The sequence below is a fragment of the Bos javanicus genome, chromosome 1, assembly GCF_032452875.1.
Source record: "Bos javanicus breed banteng chromosome 1, ARS-OSU_banteng_1.0, whole genome shotgun sequence".
NCBI lineage: Eukaryota > Metazoa > Chordata > Mammalia > Artiodactyla > Bovidae > Bos > Bos javanicus.
The window spans coordinates 143,828,465-143,844,926 of record NC_083868.1 but is presented as its reverse complement, the minus strand read 5'-3'; the positions used below and the strand labels follow the sequence as shown (position 1 = coordinate 143,844,926).

General features: G+C 53.2%; 1 protein-coding gene across 5 annotated transcripts in view; it reads right to left on the bottom strand.

The window, feature by feature from the left end:
* The window catches only part of AGPAT3 (1-acylglycerol-3-phosphate O-acyltransferase 3), an 89,053-nt gene that overhangs the window by 12,106 nt on the left and 60,485 nt on the right, over positions 1-16,462 (bottom strand). For all 5 annotated transcript variants that reach the window (XM_061422962.1, XM_061422935.1, XM_061422953.1 and 2 more), the window contains 5 exons: positions 9,430-9,656; positions 3,820-3,989; positions 3,051-3,212; positions 1,998-2,151; positions 1,418-1,520 (listed from right to left, as the gene is read on the bottom strand). In XM_061422962.1, coding sequence (XP_061278946.1) covers positions 1,418-1,520; positions 1,998-2,151; positions 3,051-3,212; positions 3,820-3,989; positions 9,430-9,607 — 767 coding nt within the window. In that variant the 5' untranslated portion in view covers positions 9,608-9,656. The remainder of the gene's footprint in view (positions 1-1,417; positions 1,521-1,997; positions 2,152-3,050; positions 3,213-3,819; positions 3,990-9,429; positions 9,657-16,462) is intronic.

Here is a 16,462-nt window from a genome sequence, read left to right as displayed (position 1 = left end):
ATGAAATATATAAGAATTTTAAATGATGAGATCAATATGAATACTATCTCCTAGAGTCAACTCAAGCCACTTTGAGGATGCTGGCCCCAACTGCCAGAATGGACACAGGAGAGCCTCAAGCCACAGTCCCCATGGCCCTGGCCCTGCCTAATCACAGGCCCCTGGGGCATCTTCAGTAGGGGATGGGAAAATGAAGCAAAACTCCACTGGGTCGTGCGAACCTTCACTTGTTTGATTACAGGTATGTGTAATACCTGTATTACAATGGAATATTGCTTTTGCCCAAAACACCCAAACGGTACATAATACAAAGCAGTAAGTTGAACCCTTCCAAAATTCTAAGAATATATCTGTTAAGATACTGAGTACAGCCCCTCGTTTTCTGCAACAAAGGAGAAAAAGAGCAGATTACAGCACCAGTCCTCCCCAGTGGAGCTGAATGTCCACTCGGAGGGCGGTGCAGCCTGGGGGCAGGCGTGAGCACCAGTCTGGAGCTGGACCAGGTAGGTCCCCTCTCCACCAACCACTTTGCAACCTGCTGGCTCTGACCATGGGCATCTGGGACGCCCGGAGCCCCTTACTACCCAGGGGCTAGACCAAGATCTGCCTCGAGGGCTCCCTGAGGAGGACGGGACCTGCCAGGGCCCCAGAAAAATCACCAGCCCCTGGTGGCCACTACTGTGTCAACCCCCCCCCCCGCCCCCCCACCAGACTTTGTGGGTGATTTGTCTTCCTTTCCTGAGGCAGAGAAATGTGGAGGTCAGAGTGTGGCTGTGAGACAGGAATGACCTTGCAACACAACTCTAGTCCCCGACCTTGATCTTTCGTTACAGACATGGATCCCACCATCCCAAGCAGCCCTGTGTTACTCAGCTTGATGTGCCTCTGTATTGGCTGCCTCTAAGCCAAGGGGGTTCAGGCTGGCTAGCACAGAACCTGCCGACTCAGCCCGCGATCGCCAGGAGAGGGAGGCGGAGGACATGGCCCTGACCCCACCATCACTCCCAGGTGGTCTAGATGGCTGTACACCATGAAAAGGGGATCACATGGGCATGCTGCTCAGGATGGGACAGCTTGTCCTTCTCCTGCCTATGAAAAGCCTACTCACTGGCAAGTTTTAGCTCTCTAAAGCCTCTTCCCAAAAGCCTCTGCTCCCTCCACTGGGAGGGATCACGCCTCCCTTGGAGCTTCTGGAACCTTCTGCCTGCACCTGGCGCAGCCTCCTTTGCTCTGTACAGGCCCCATCATGCGCGGGTCCTGGATGGTGGAATGCCCCAGCACCTCCACGTGGGGGCGTCCTGGAGAGGGGAGGAGCCGCGCAGAAGGTGCAGGCTGGCTCGGTCCCGGCCCCGCCCCCACCCCCGCCGGCTCCGCCCCGCCGGCCCCGCGCCCGCCCCCGCCTAGGGCAGTAGCTCACCTGACACACATGTCCGCCTCGTACTTCTTCCCATAGAGGATCCCCAGCAGAGACGGGTTCTTGTTTCCTCGGAAATTCAGCGTGACGTCGTACACAGCTGTGACTGCAGGGAGGGTGCAGAGGGTGACAGGTGACATCCAGCAGCTTGGCCCATTGTGGCTCTTCACCTGGATGCCCGTTGTGAGGGTTCCCATCTCTCACTGGGGCGTTTAGTTGAGTCCCTTGTGTTTAAAGCTAATGTCTGGCTGTTTCCTATCCATCCTATGCTTTGTCCCTTTCTTTGATTTTGCCGTCCTTTTGGATTAACTGGATATATATTTTTTCCTTTATCAGGTTTTCAGTTATATACTCTTAAAAAATGATCACTTTAGTTGTTTTCCATTAACTAGTATTTTATCACCTCAAAAAATGACACAGGAATCTTACAACATGTAAACCCACGAACTCAGATCTCCTTTTAATGCCACTGGCATTCTGTAGCTTACACAGAACTCACTGATTTGGTTTCTGGCAAATCACGGATTTCATTTCCCACTGTGCTGGGAGTGGGGTGGTGGTGGTCACGGCGGGCAGCTCTTACCTGTGCCGCGGAGGCACTGGACTGCGGTGGTGAAGCCTTTGGTCCGAGGCAGCAGGTGGTACTTGAGGACGGGCAGCCCCTTGGAGGCGGCCACCTCCATGCTGACGCGGTGCTTCTTCTCCGTGAAGCGTGTGCCCTCACAGTACAGGAGGAACTAGGGCGTGGTGGGGGACAAAGGCCAGTTAGAGATGCGTCGGTCGCGTCTGTACACGACTCCTCACAGACAGTGGCAGCGCCGCACGTACTCCCAGGGAGTGAAAAGACACTTCCTGGAGAGAAGTGAGACTCAGTGTCCCTGGGTGCCAGCCTCCAGGTGGCTTGTGGAAAGCAAAATCTCCCATCCCTCTGCCTCAATGTGAGTTGTGAAAGTGAAGTGAAGTCACCCAGTCATGTCCGACTCTTTGCAACCCCAGGGACTGTAGCCCACCGGGCTGCTCCATCCATAGGATTCTCCAGGCAAGAATACTGGAGTGGGTTGCCATTTCCTTCTCCACAATGTGAGTTACAGACACCAAATACATAAACAGCCGGTTCACAAATAATTGCCATCAGAGACCAGAAAGAAGAATCACAAAGAACTGATTTCAAACCGATTGATACCGATCATTTCAGATGGCTGTCAAACTCCAACCAAGGGGCTCAGAAAGGACCCCCCAGGCTCCACTCTGCTCTTGAAGGGTGGCTGCTCTAAGTGCAGTGCAAACCTCCTAGGAATTGAAGTCCACGCTGACCCACAGAACTGCGGCTCACAGGGCTTGTCCTGACACCTGACTCCACAGAACAGCCTGGGGGCCTGGGCAGACTCTCCGCTAACATTCCAGAGGTGCTCCCAACTCAGCCCAGCAGGACCTCCTCTGTGTGGGCCCAGATGTGCGGGGCCCACCTGGGGCAGATGGAAGCAGGTGGTCTAAGAGGGGTTCCGTAGGTGCATGGGGCGGGGCCGTGGCCCTGGAGCTCAGAGGCTCTTGTTGGCTTTACAACTAACAACCTGGCTGCGTTCCTGATGCCCAAGGTAGCACAGCTTGTGTGGCCTTGCCCCGCTGCCTCACTCACCCACATGTATTCGGGGTAGTTGGCCAAGGACTTCAGGCCTTTGATGACGGTGTCCCGGTCTTCCTCCCACTTCCGTTTGCAGAACACAATCTCCAGGAAGTACCACGTCCAGCCGATGAGGGGCACGTAGAGCAGCTCCCTTTTTGCCAGGACTTTGGAACTCTGAAGAGAGGGGGAGCAGCTGGTGCATTATGGCCACGAAGTCCCCACGGGCAGCGCCCTGCAGGCAGCCCTTAGCACTGGCTGTCATCGGGAGACCCTGGCACTGAGTATGATGCCATTGGGATGGGCAGGGCCCCAGAGTGTGGGTGCCACTAGGTGAGAATCCATGGGCAGATCTGGCCAACGCTGGTAGGCGGGCGCGCGGGCGGGAGGGGAGCCTAGAGGGTATACTGGGCCTTCAGGGCTGCTCCGGCTGCCAGGCTGGGGGCTTGCTGAGGATGATGCCAGGGCCACCACCCACTGGGCTTCCCTGCAGGGGACCCCTCAGCCTTTCTCATTTGAGGCAGCTGAGCCGACGGGGAAGGATTGCAAAGGAAAGGCAGTAACACCTGACTCAGGAGGGAGCCCTGGGGCAGCCTGCAGTCCCAGAACCCATGTGGTCAGCCATGCTCACATGCCTAGCCCAGAGGGACCAGGGGCTAAACACAGAGCAAACGAAAACTCAGAGCCCTGGAGACTCCAGACCCGCCCAGGGAGCCATGCCAGTCCCTCCTTGGGACCCCATGTCGCTCGCCCCACACCCTCCTGGGACCCCTACATTGCTCACCCCCAGCACGCCGAAGCGCTCGCACATGGTCCACCCACAGAGGAAGTCAATTTCAAAGTTGTGGTTGAGGATGATGACTGCATGCTCCTTCCCAAAGGTGTCCACCGTGGCCTGGTCGGTGAACAGGGTGCACTCCGTGCACGACCACCACTCCAGGAGCATGACCAGCTCTGCGGACACATGCGGGGACGTCAGCCAGGTGTAGACCGCCATGCTCCGGCCAGCCCTCCCTCCCTGCTCCCTGACGTGGGCAGGGCTTGCACAGTATCACCCAGATTGGGATTTTCTGCTGGAAATGAGTTTCGATGGTGTGTGTGTAATAAATTAAGTTTTCTAAACCTATAATTACCTCTCTAAGCAAAAGTCAGGGAAGAAGTCAAATGGAAGCAGAAAAAAAGGGGGATTTCCCCGGTGGCTTAGTGGTTAGAAATCCACCTTGCGATGCAGGGGACACGGCCCTGGCACACAGCAACTAGAGGAAGCCCGTGTGCCGCAGCGAGGACCCAGAGCAGCCAAAAAAAACCAGAAGAAATGGAAGAGGAAACCCATTTTAGGTGGATTGTTTTTGGTAATCAACATATCTAAAGGACTTAATTTAAAATATATATTTAAAAAAATCAGATCTTCACTTTTCTTAAAAATCAAATAACCCATTGGATGAGATGGTGAACAAAACATTCACTTGTTAAGAGGATACAGCATCATAATTATATTATTATTATTTCATTACAAGGTATTGAATACCAACTGTATACCAGGCACTCTGCCTATAAATGACATCAGATTCTAGCAGACAACTTGAGTTATTGTTATTATTATTCCCAAAGCTCAGAGAAAAAGTGGTGGAGTTCCAATCTCAGCCCCCAAAACTAAGTCTGGGGCTCTGTGGAAAGTTTCAGAGGAAGCTCCATAATATAGAAGTGAATAAATCCAGGGTCCCCCTCGGGGGGGGGTCTTTGGCTGACACGTGTTAAGCACTGTTACTCTCATCCACACTACTCTTTACAAAGGGCTGAGGTGGACACCAGTATCATCACGTACGACTATGGTCCTCACACGTGCTCTGGACCCATGGGGCGGCACACATTCTGTCCCCAGATGAGGTGGCTGGGGAGGCAGTGGGCACCTAGCCAGGCAGTGTCACACCCACCATGGCCAGGCATCCTGAGAAGGGTGGCCTCAGACCACGAAGTGTAGCTCCCAGGCTCAGGATGGATTTCAGAGACCTGTCCTTTGCGTGCTGGACACCAACCTATCGGTTTTCAGAGAGGACCAGCCCTGGGAAGGCTGATGAAGCAGGACAGCCCAGTACTTAGACAGTGGGCTCCTGGCCTGCTTCCCTGTTGGCAGGAGACAACTGTGCCTTCTTCAGAGGTTGCCAGGGCACTGGATGGGACTTGGCACGGGGGCTGCCTTCTCCTTCCCAATGAGGGTCCCCACCAGCCCAGACAGAAGTGAGGAGACATACAGCTCCCCCCATGTACTGGGCTCTCAAATTCCTCTTTTACATGAGGTGGGACCGGATGGAAGGCCAGTTCTGAGACGACACCTGCACACTCTCAAACCATGGAGAGGACGGGCCATGAAGGGGTCAGCTCCAGGACACACTCGCCATAAGCTCCATCAAGGGACCAGGGCCCTGAGGAGATGGAGGCCCACCAACAGGGAGGGGCAAACTATGCCCCTGGGATAGCCTGGCCACTTCCATCCAACAGTCAAGTTGTGAATAAAGGTCCAAGGAATGGAAACACAAGAGGTCCTCAACAGACGTTGTTCACGGATGATTTACAGATGGCCAACATGAGAAGATGCTTGGCATCTCTGGTCATCAGGAAAGTGCAGGCCGAAGCCACAGCCAGGCACTGCGTCACACTCACACTCACAGGACAGCTGCCATCCAACAGATGGATGACAAATAGCATGTGCCAGCGAGGAACAGAGGGCCTGGGATGCCCAATGCTGCAGGTGGGGATGTAAACAGGGCAGCTGCGTCTATGCTCCAAACAGAGTAACCAGATGACCCAGCAATTCCACCACCAGGAAGATACCCAGTAGAAATGAGAACAGATGTCGGTGTAGAAACTTGAACATGGATGTTCCTGGCAGTGTTATTCACAAAGCCAGAGAGTGGAAACAGCCCAGAAGGGTGACAACTGATGAAGAAATGGGCAGTGCACATCCATACAGGGCAGCATCGTTCAGCCGAAGTGGGGACGTGGGCCTGACACACAGCAGGACGCAGATGAACCTGGGAAACACGGAGCTCTGAGTGTGGGGAGTCAGACAACACCCACGCAGTGGACGCTTCCATCACGTGGACCACGCAGGACAGGCAAAGCCATGCGGACAGGAAGTAGATCAGTGACTGTGGGGCTTGGTGGGGGAGAGATGGCGGGGGGAACATGGGGAGGACTACTCCACGCTCTAAGTGGGTGAATTTCACTTCCTTATTGCTATTTAAGAAGAAAGAGGTCCAAGGCTAGGCTGACCTGTCCATCTGAAAGCACGGGTGGCTGCTGGGGACTTGCCAACGCCCCCACCCACACCCCCTCCCCAGGCGGCAGGGCCCTGGGGCTGGGACAGACCACAAGCAGCCTGGTGACGGCCTGCTCCTGCGCCTCCTCGGCTTCCTTCTGGGAAGCCTCCATGTATCAGCTGGTCAAGGAAGAGCCGGTGGCTGAGGCTGCTGCCTCTAGAGCAGTTTGCCTGGGAACGAGGAGGTGTCCTTCCTTATCACCGTAAGGACGTTCAACCTGAGGCCTCCCTCTGTGCAGATGTCCAAGTGCACAGCACAGTCCTGTTAACTGCAGGCTCCAGGCCCTAAGCGGGCTCTAGAACTCACTCCTCTTGGGTAACAGACACTTCCCACCCATCGGACCGCAGCTCGCCACTTCCCCTCGCCCAGCCCCGGCCACCACCATTCGGCTCCGCTCCCCCGAGCTTGGTCGTGTGGATCCCTTGAAGGAGGAATCAGGCAGTCTTGGTCCTTCTGCGACTGCCTGGTTTCCCTCCATGTCCTGCCCTCCAGGTTCATCCATACTGTCACAAACAGCAGGATTTCCTTCCTCTTAAATAGTACTCCATTGTCCATATGGACGGCATTTTGCTTGTCCGTTGGTCTGTTGATGGACGTGGATGCCATCTCCACATCCTGGCTACTGTGAACAAGCCATGCTGAGTGTACACCCTCACCTGGCAGCGCTCAGGACCCGGGCCTTTCTGGCCAGAACAAGAGGTCTGGCCCAGGTGGGGGCCGCGAGGAGGAACCAGCTTTTAGACAGACAGACCCAGGCAGCCCTCGGGAGAGTGGGTCTAGCAGAGCTGCCTGTGCAAAGGCGGCGTGTTGAGGATGCTCTGTCCCACCAACGGCCAGCATGGCCACCAGGGATTGAACCTGGGGCACAGTAGCTAAAGTGCTGAGTCCTGACCATTGAATTTTCCCTTCAGGAAAATTCTCAGCCACCATCTCCTCCAACAGTGCTTGTCCTTATTCACTCCTCAGGGACAGAGTCCAACACCCGTTTCGTAGACCTGCATGCTCTCATTACCTCCTTTAGCTCCTGTTTCCTATTCTTCATCTTGTCACTCTACTGCAGTCGGGGTGAGCTCTTCATATTACTGTCCAGTCCACACACTTGCTTACTAGCTGTGTCTAATCTGATATAAGATTCACTAAGTTTTTACTGTAAAAAATTATTATAATTACAATTTTCATGCATAGAAGTGCTCCTTGATTCTTCTTCAAATCTGGGGACTTTGGGTAGTCTTTTGTCTAAATCTTCCGTTGTATGTTTATTGTTTTGAGTTCATATATGACTTGTTTCAGTCTATGTGATTCTACTGAATTAGAGACTAATTCAGGCCAAAAGCACATTTCTGTTTGCCTCTGTTGACCCCATGGGCACTGCCAGTCTGCGCATTTCAGCAAACTTTCAAGGTCCTGGCTGAGACCCAGCCCGTCTCTTGGAGCTGCCACGGTGGGGCCCTGGGAAGCAGTGCTGATACCCCATCTTAGTACTCTCTTCTGCGGAGAGGCAGGGGTGTGGCTGAGGGACTTCCTTTATTTACAGCCTTAAAAAAGCCAGCTTAATCAGAGTCTGGCTGTGCGGAAGTGCTTTGACTTGAGAACACTACTGCCAGTGGAGGCTGTGATTTTCACAAGTCAGCATTTGCCCTTTGGGCATGCACCCATCTGCCCTGGTGATGCTGCTAAGTGCTCTGCATGGCAGTATTTCTAATTCTCCTTCTCACACATGGGAAGGTGGCCTTTTATTTAGGAAAAAAGCAGCTGGGAACTGAAACCTTCGCCTGTTTATGGCTGGAAGCATGGGCGGGGCTGCTGTCCCCTGTTGGGGGCACGCACACCTGGGCTTGGACACCTCACTGCCTGCTCAGCTGCCCTCCTACACTGGGGAGGGGGAGGTCTCGGGGGCAGCTGCACAGACTCACCGTTTCCCATAGGACATAAAATGGGTACTACCTGCTCTTCATTGTAGAAGAAAGGTGTTCTTATGCTAAGTAAATTGTAAGGAAAAAACAGCAGAGTCCCTCCCATCCCCACTCCCAGGACAGCCACATTTTCTGTTCTGACTTCCACACTTTCTAAGGAGGGACGGCCACACGCCAGTGCAGACACATCCCACGCGTCTTTAAAAGTAAATCATGGTGGCACCTCTGTACTTTGTTTTTTAGCTTCTGTTTTCACCTAAAAATGTATCTTGAACTTGGTTCTCTATACCAGGAAAGAGAGAGCCCCTGCTGGTCTTAGAGGCTGTGTGGGCCTCCATCCAGTGGACACACCACAGTTAGTGGGCATTTTGGCTGCTCATTTTTATATTAGTTAATATAAAACTGGAAAAATGAATATATCTGTGCATATACGTACTTTTATAGATATCTTTCTGGGTTACATTCTTATTCGGTGGAATAATTAGGGTCAAAAAATAGAACTGTTTAAGTTGCTGATTGTTACGGGTCCAAAGAAGTGCCTGGGAACCCCAACCTGCAGGGTGTTCCCCTCGCCAGCCGTGGGTCGTCACCAAGCTTCCTAGTCTCTGACAGGTGAGGGTGACTGCACACCCAAATGCACGCACATCACAAGTGCACACAGGTAACATCTGTGCATGCCTAAACATTTAATTAAGAGACAGGTAGGTCCTTTTTCTTCAGAGAGAGATGCTGAAGTAATTACATGTGATAACAGGCCACTCGAGGGGAGTGCTCCAGGCCTGGGGGCTGGAGGCCTGTGACGGCTGCGTGCCGGCAGGCGTCGGGCCTACTCATGGTGCGCTGACACGGTGCTTGTTTTCAGGTATCCAGGGTACCGTGTGAGACCACATGGAGCCACCGTTCTGTGGGTCCAGAGGCTCGGGTATGGGGACATTGCGTGGTTCAGCCCAGTGAAGGGCTCAGGCTGAGCACCGCATACATTCCTCGGGCCAGGAGAGGCCCCCTAGTTCCCGGCTGTGGAGCCGGCTTGTCTCATCGTCACAAGCACTAACCCCACGGAACCCTGCACTGGCTTGTTTGGGGTTGTCCAGCAGAAAGGTGGCTGTCCTTGTCCCAGACCCCTCCCCCCGCCATGCCATGCCCACCGCAGGCAGCACTCACGGCTCCAGAGCGAGTAGGCGAGGCGGCAGTTCAGCCGGCGGTACAGCTGCTTGTTCACGGGCCAGAGGACCAGCGTGCAGAGCTGGATGGAGTTGATGACCAGCCCGCTCACCACGAAGACGAAGCCGATGAGGAGGTGCACGACGAACTGGGTCTTCAGGAAGGCGAGCAGGCCCATGGCCACAGCTCAGTAGCGAGTGCAGGGTCCTTCACTGAGAATGGCCGTCCTGCAGAGACAGGGCAGCGGTTAGGAGGGCGCAGGGACCCCAGCGTGAGGGGCAGCGAATGGAGAAGGGGTCCACAGTGGTCTCGCCAGAGCCCAGATCCGCGGCTCCCACAGCACCCTCAGGCCCTTCCCTCCTGAGAGTGACGGATGGACGTGTGGGGTGGAGGGGGAGCTGATACATGGTTCACACAGGCACCACGCACACCACATACACACACACCCCATGTACGCACGTACCAACACCAGGTACACACACCATGCACACACACACACCATGCACACACACATACATACCATGTACACATACACACTACATATACACACACCATGCACATACCATGTACACACACACCACGTACACACACACCATGTACACACCCACACACCACACAAACACCATGCACACATACACACCATGTATGTACACACACACACCACACACACCATGCACACACCACATATACACACACCACATTCACACACATACCATGTACATATACACACACACCATGCACGCACACACACACATACACGCACACGCACACACCACACACACCACACACACACACCATGTACACACACACACCATGCACATACACACATGTACACACACCACATGCACACACACACCACACATGCCAAATACACACACACCATGTACACACACATACCATGTACATATACACACATGTACACAAACACCACATACACACACAGCATGTACACATCCACACACCACATACACCACACATACCAAATACACACACACCATGTACACACACACATCACGTACACACCATGCATACACACACCACATACACAAACACCATGCACACACCACATATACACACTACACACATACCAAATACACACATACCATGCACACACCATATACACATACCACATACACACACCCTCATATATACAAGAAAGAAAAGACTAGAAAAATGCATACAAATATCAATAGCGATTGGCTTCCCAGGTGGCACTAGTGGTAAAGAACCCGCCCACAGGAGATGTAAGAAACACAGGTTCAAGCCCTGGGTCGGGAACCCACTCCAGTTACTCTTGCCTGGAGAATTGCACGGACAGAGAAGGCTGGTGGACTACAGTCCATGAGGCCACAAAGAGCTGGGCATGGCTGAGACGACTGAGCGCAGCACAGCACGTTATCTCTAGCTAAAGCCATGATAGGTAATTTTTCTTTTCTTGTTTTAGCATTTTATTTAAAAAATCAAAACTACACATGAAATCACTATAAAACATTCAACTAATGCCTTTTAACTCACAAGCCGTTGTGGACTTTTTTAGCTGAAAAGCTTTTGTTTTGGTCTAAGGTGGAAGGGGTGACCCCCAGGAACCCAGTCAGCTTCTCCCCCGCTTCCCTTCAACAGCAGTTTGGTTTCTTGGTTTCAAACGTGAAACCAGAAGCTCACATTTCACGGCTGTACTTGTTCTGTGAGCAGCCCTGAAATCCCCCTGTGGACAGAAGCAACAGAGCTGGGCATAGGACAGCTGGCAGCCGCTGGCCGCCGCTCCAGGTCCTCCAGAGAGGTGCCCACACTCTGGGGTGAGGGTGGAACAGGCTTGGCAGGCCTCCAGGGTGGGCCATGCCAGGCTGTCCGGGGCACAAGCGGCTCCACTGCTGAGTGGGAGACCAGGCCACATGACTCTAGACGGTGCCCTCCGTCTGCCCTTGGGTGCCAAGTGGCTGCATGAGGGTGTGGGGGGGTGAAGTCTGCGGCCACGTGGGGGGACACTAGGAGGACAAGGAAGGACCCGAGGCCGGATGCCACCTTCTCCATCAACGCCCCCTTCCCCGTCAATGCCCCGCCTCCCAGTCAACGCTCCCCAACTCCTGCCAGCACCTCCTGGCATTCAGGCACTGGATCAGTCTTCCTTTTCTAAAGGTTCACATAAAGAGGCACACAGGGTATCCATCTGTGGGCCCAGCCCGGCTGCCATCCAGCCTCTGGTGGGAGCACCATCTCCAGTTTGTCCGCTCACCTGTGCACCTGCTGATGGCAGCAGGTGTGCAATCTCTGGCCCCACACTTTCCCTGCAAGCCTCTGCGTGGACACAGCCCTCCACTCAGGAAGCCGTTTAACACCTGCCAGTCCCAGTCCAGCCCCTGAATTTCTGGTCAAGGACGTCCATCCACAGAGGCCCTATGAGCCACACCTTTTTCTTGGACTGGCTGCTGCAAGTGCTCACCCCTGTCTGGAATGGCCGCCCACCCCCTTCCAGGAACTCTGGTTGACCAGGAGTTGACCGCCCCCCTGCTGCTGGCCACTGGCCTAGATTGTCAGTCTGTCCCCAGTGCCTGGATGTGGGCCAGACCCTGTTCTAAGGAGCATCAGCAGTTGCAGTTCAGGCCCCCCACCCACCCACCCCCATGAGAGCACAGAGTGGCCACCATCTGTTTAGGCATCCCTGCCTCTCGCCCACCACCTCTGGGCCACCCGGGCCTGAATGCTTTAATAACACATCAGTCACATACACTAACCTGGGGGGCCTTCGATGACAGTGGGCTTACCAGCCCCGCCCCCTGCAGAAGAAAGCCTGTTGCCCATTCAGCTCACACCCTCCCCAGCTCCCCCCAAGGCCTGCAGGCCGGCAAGGGGGAAAGCATCAACTCTGCAGCCCCCAAGAGCACTGGCTTGTGCCTGCCCCTTGAAAATATTTTCAAAACTATATATATCACAAGACTTCCCTGGTGATCTGCTGGTTAAGACTTCCTTCCAATGAAGGGGGTGCAAGTTTGATCCCTGATCAAGGAGTTAAGACCCCACATGACTCATGGTCAAAAAACCAAAACATAAGCCAGAAACAATGTTGTAACAAATTCAACAAAGACTTTAAAAATGCTCCACATCAAAAATATTAAATAAAAAAAAAATATCACCAGACAAACTATAAGTCGATTTCTACATTTTTAAACCCAAGTTTAAATATGCAAGGGGTATAAATTCTGGTATATTGTGAAGTTTCACTTTTTAAATATACAGATCTGGACTTCCCTGGTGGTCCAGTGGTTAAGAATCCTCCTGCCAATGCAGGGGACTCAGGCTCGATCCCTGGTCCAGGAAGATCCCACACGGCATGGGGCAACTAAGCCCACAGGCCACAACTACTGAAGCCTGTGGGCCTAGAGCCTGTGCTCCGCAGCAAGAGAAGCCCCACAAAGAGAAGCCTGCACACCGCAACTAGCGAAAGCCCACACACAGCAACAAAGACCCAGCTCAGCCAGATGAAAAATACATACATACACTTAAAGGAAAGCCTAAATATATAGATCTTCCTTAACTTACAACAGGATTACATTTCAATAACCCCACCATAAGTTGAAAATATCATTAAGTTGCTGCTGCTGCTGCTAAGTCACTTCAGTCGTGTCCGACTCTGTGCGACCCCATAGACGGCAGCCCACCAGGCTCCCCGATCCCTGGGATTCTCCAGGCAAGAACTGGAGTGGGTTGCCACTGCCTTCTCCGTCATTAAGTTGAAATATGTTTAATACACCTAACTTCCCAAACATCACAGCTGAGCCCCACCCACCTTAACTGTGCTTGGAATGCCCACATTCGCCTACAGTGGGCCAAACCACCTGACACAAGGCCTATTTTATAACTAAGTGCTGAATATTTCTTGTGATTTACTGAATACTGTACTAAAAGTAAAAAACAGGACAGCCATCTGGGTCCAGCGTGGGTTGTTCACCCGCGTGATGGTGGGGCTGACGGGGCTGTGGCCACCACTGTCCAGCATCAGAGAGAGGGCCTGACCGCACGCCCCCAGCCCAGGAGGTTAAAATTCACAATCTGAAGTATGGTTTTCACCCAATGTGCATTGGAAAGTCCAAAAATCATGATCTGAATCACCATAAGTCAGGGACTTCTTTCTCTTAAGTGGTGGGATCGAAATGCCACTGTGACTTGATAGCCACCACCCCCATACATTTTCAAAATACAAAAAAAGCAAGCTTTTCTTTAAAAGTCAAGAAATGCATTCCATTTTCTCCTTGATTTTGTATTTCCACTGTACCTCCTCTACAGAAACTTATTAGAATATAATTTATTATGATTGAAAGTCTTCTACCAATCACATTAACCTAACATTATATAACAAAAATACATATGAATATTTAAATTTAATTTTTGCATTTCATGTTTATGGGCTAAATTTAAATTTTTCTTCTGGAATATTTGATGAAAATGCACTCTGAAACAGTTCAGCCTATTTTTCCTCAGAATCTGGGCATTTGACTGACCATAAAATACCATGATCATATCTGAGAAATTTAACCCCAACATAAGCATATTGTTGAATATCCCATCTGTAGCCCAGTTTCACCCACTGTCCCCAAACCACCTGTACCACTTCTTTCCATCCAGGCCCTGGTTGAGGGGTGGTGGGACATTCGATCACATGCCCCTGTTCTCTGACCTAACCCCCTTGCCCACCCACTTGAGAGCCCGGGCCAGCTGTCCTGATGTCTACAGGACATCCCTCTACAGGATGTCTGGCTGTTCCCTCGTGACTGATTCAGGTTCAGAGTGTCGCTGGGGGCTCTGGCTGCACCCACCAGTGCACTGCACCTTCCCGTCCCTGCCACCACCTGGTAAAGGCAGGGCCACCAGGAGTCTGCAGGAAGAAGTTCAGCTTGCTGGGCTGAGCCCACCATCTGATGGGAGATGCTGAGTTAATAGCCATCTCCAACCGCCTCTGACCCCACAGTTTCAGTCAACGCCTCCTCCTGCCTAGCTCTTATTTCACGGGCCAAGCCTGTTCTGATCCAGAACCGCCCCCCTGTAATGGATGCTGTAGGGACCATGCCTGCCTTTGTGATGTGCTTAGCCTAATGACACAAGCGAGATGCTTCAAACCACAGCAATACACAGCTCTTTCACTGAGGCTGGTACGTGCTTTTAGAAAACACATGGTGTGTCCTGGAATAAAAGAATGCATGTAGGGTAGAGAACATGAGGCATAACAGGTATCCATTCATCCCCTAATGCCCCCAGAAAGAAAAAAAGTCACTCAGTTGTGTCCGACTCTTTTTGACCCCATAGACTGTAGCGTACAAGGATCCCTCATCCACGGGATCTTCCAGGCAAGTGTACTGGAGTGGGTTGCCATTTCCTTCTCCAGGGGATTTTCCTGACCAAGGTAACCACTAATATTCCATAAAGTTTTAAGATAAACTATAGTGGGAGGTGGGAGGGAAGTTGAGAGGGGACAAATGTATACCTATGGCCAAGTCACGGTGACGTATGGCAGAGACCAACACAACACTGTAAAGCAATTATCCTCCAATTAAAAATAAAATATATTGGCACCTTTTCATTAATTCTCAGATGCTGTTGCTGAGCTGGAGAAGAAACCTGAGCCTAAGTCCTTCACTGGATAAGATTTAGGTTGCTCCAGAAGCCTGGCACCTACACAGCCCAGTCCTGAGGGGTTTGTGGTCCCGTACAAGCCGCCAGGACCCCACCTTCTCAGGGCAGGGGAGGGGCTGCATTCACGCTCCCCAATGGGGAGACACAGGGTAGTATTGCCCCTCACTCGGGAGAAGAGGCGCAGAGCAGAGGTGGCCAGGTGGGGAGGGGGCGGGGCCAGGGGCTCCGCAAGGCTGTGCTTACATGGTTCAAGGGCAGGTGAATCCCAGACAGACTCTAACCCCAGCCGCCCAGGAGTCGCCAGAGCTCTGATACAGCAGGGAGGGCTGGGAGCCGAACCAGACTCTCCTCCTAGCCCCTGCCCCGCCCCAGGCCCCTGGCTCACAAGCAGGCCCCTTGTGGTTCTGACACCACCCCTCCAGGGTTATCCCACTATTTCTGAGCCTGGGGTTCCCGTGGCCACATTGCTCGGGGCTCAGGGTGGTAAGGGTGAGAGCCAGAGCCAGGAGTACCGGGACCAGCTCACCACCATGCCCAGAAGGGCCCAGCCCACTGACCACTGCCAGTCCTGACGTCAGCATTCTGTTACGAGTGAACTGCATCCCCTCACAAGGGTGTGTTGGGGTCCTAACCACCCCCAAGCACCCCAGCGAGTGGCTGTGTTTGGAAATATGGTCTCAACAAAGGCAGTCAAGTTAAGCGAGGTCACTAGGGTGGGTCCTAATCCAATCTGACCAGCATCCTTTTAAGAAGGATGACCACAAGAGCACATGGGGGAGGCAGCCTCCACACGCAGCTTCTCCCTTCACAGTGTCCAACACCCTGGCCCTGGCCTTCCAGCCTCCAGGACAGGAGAGCTGATGACTGCTGTTTAAGCCCCTGGCCTGTGGTGTGTGTCACGGTCCCCCCAGCAGAGGAACACACCCATGACAAACATTCAGGCCTCATTCTCAGATCCTGCAATGCCCATGCCCTGCTGCCCAGGAGGCCCAGCCTCACCCTGCTCACACCCCCTGCACCAGCCTCAGGCACCACCAGATGCTCGTCAGGCTGGTACTGGTCCCTTTGTCTCTCTTCCTCGTGAACTAGCCAGTCAGGCGGCGCGGCCTTCAGATTTCCCTCCCAGGCACCTCTGCCCCCCTCCCCCCCACCATTTTTCCAACAAACCCTTCCCACAGAAACTGAAGTTGAAGTCTCCAGCCTGCTCCTTCCCACACCACCCAGACAGCTGCTCTGCTCCCTGCAGGGAGGTGAATGCCTCTCTGCATGTGGATGACCGCTTTTCTACTCACACACAAGGGCCCACGCCTGCCCTCCAGCCTCTGCCAATGCAGTCTACTCTGACAGTTGGAAGAGCGGTGCAGACAGGAAACTGCACCCCCAGCCTCTAGCATCCAGTGCCGCCCCA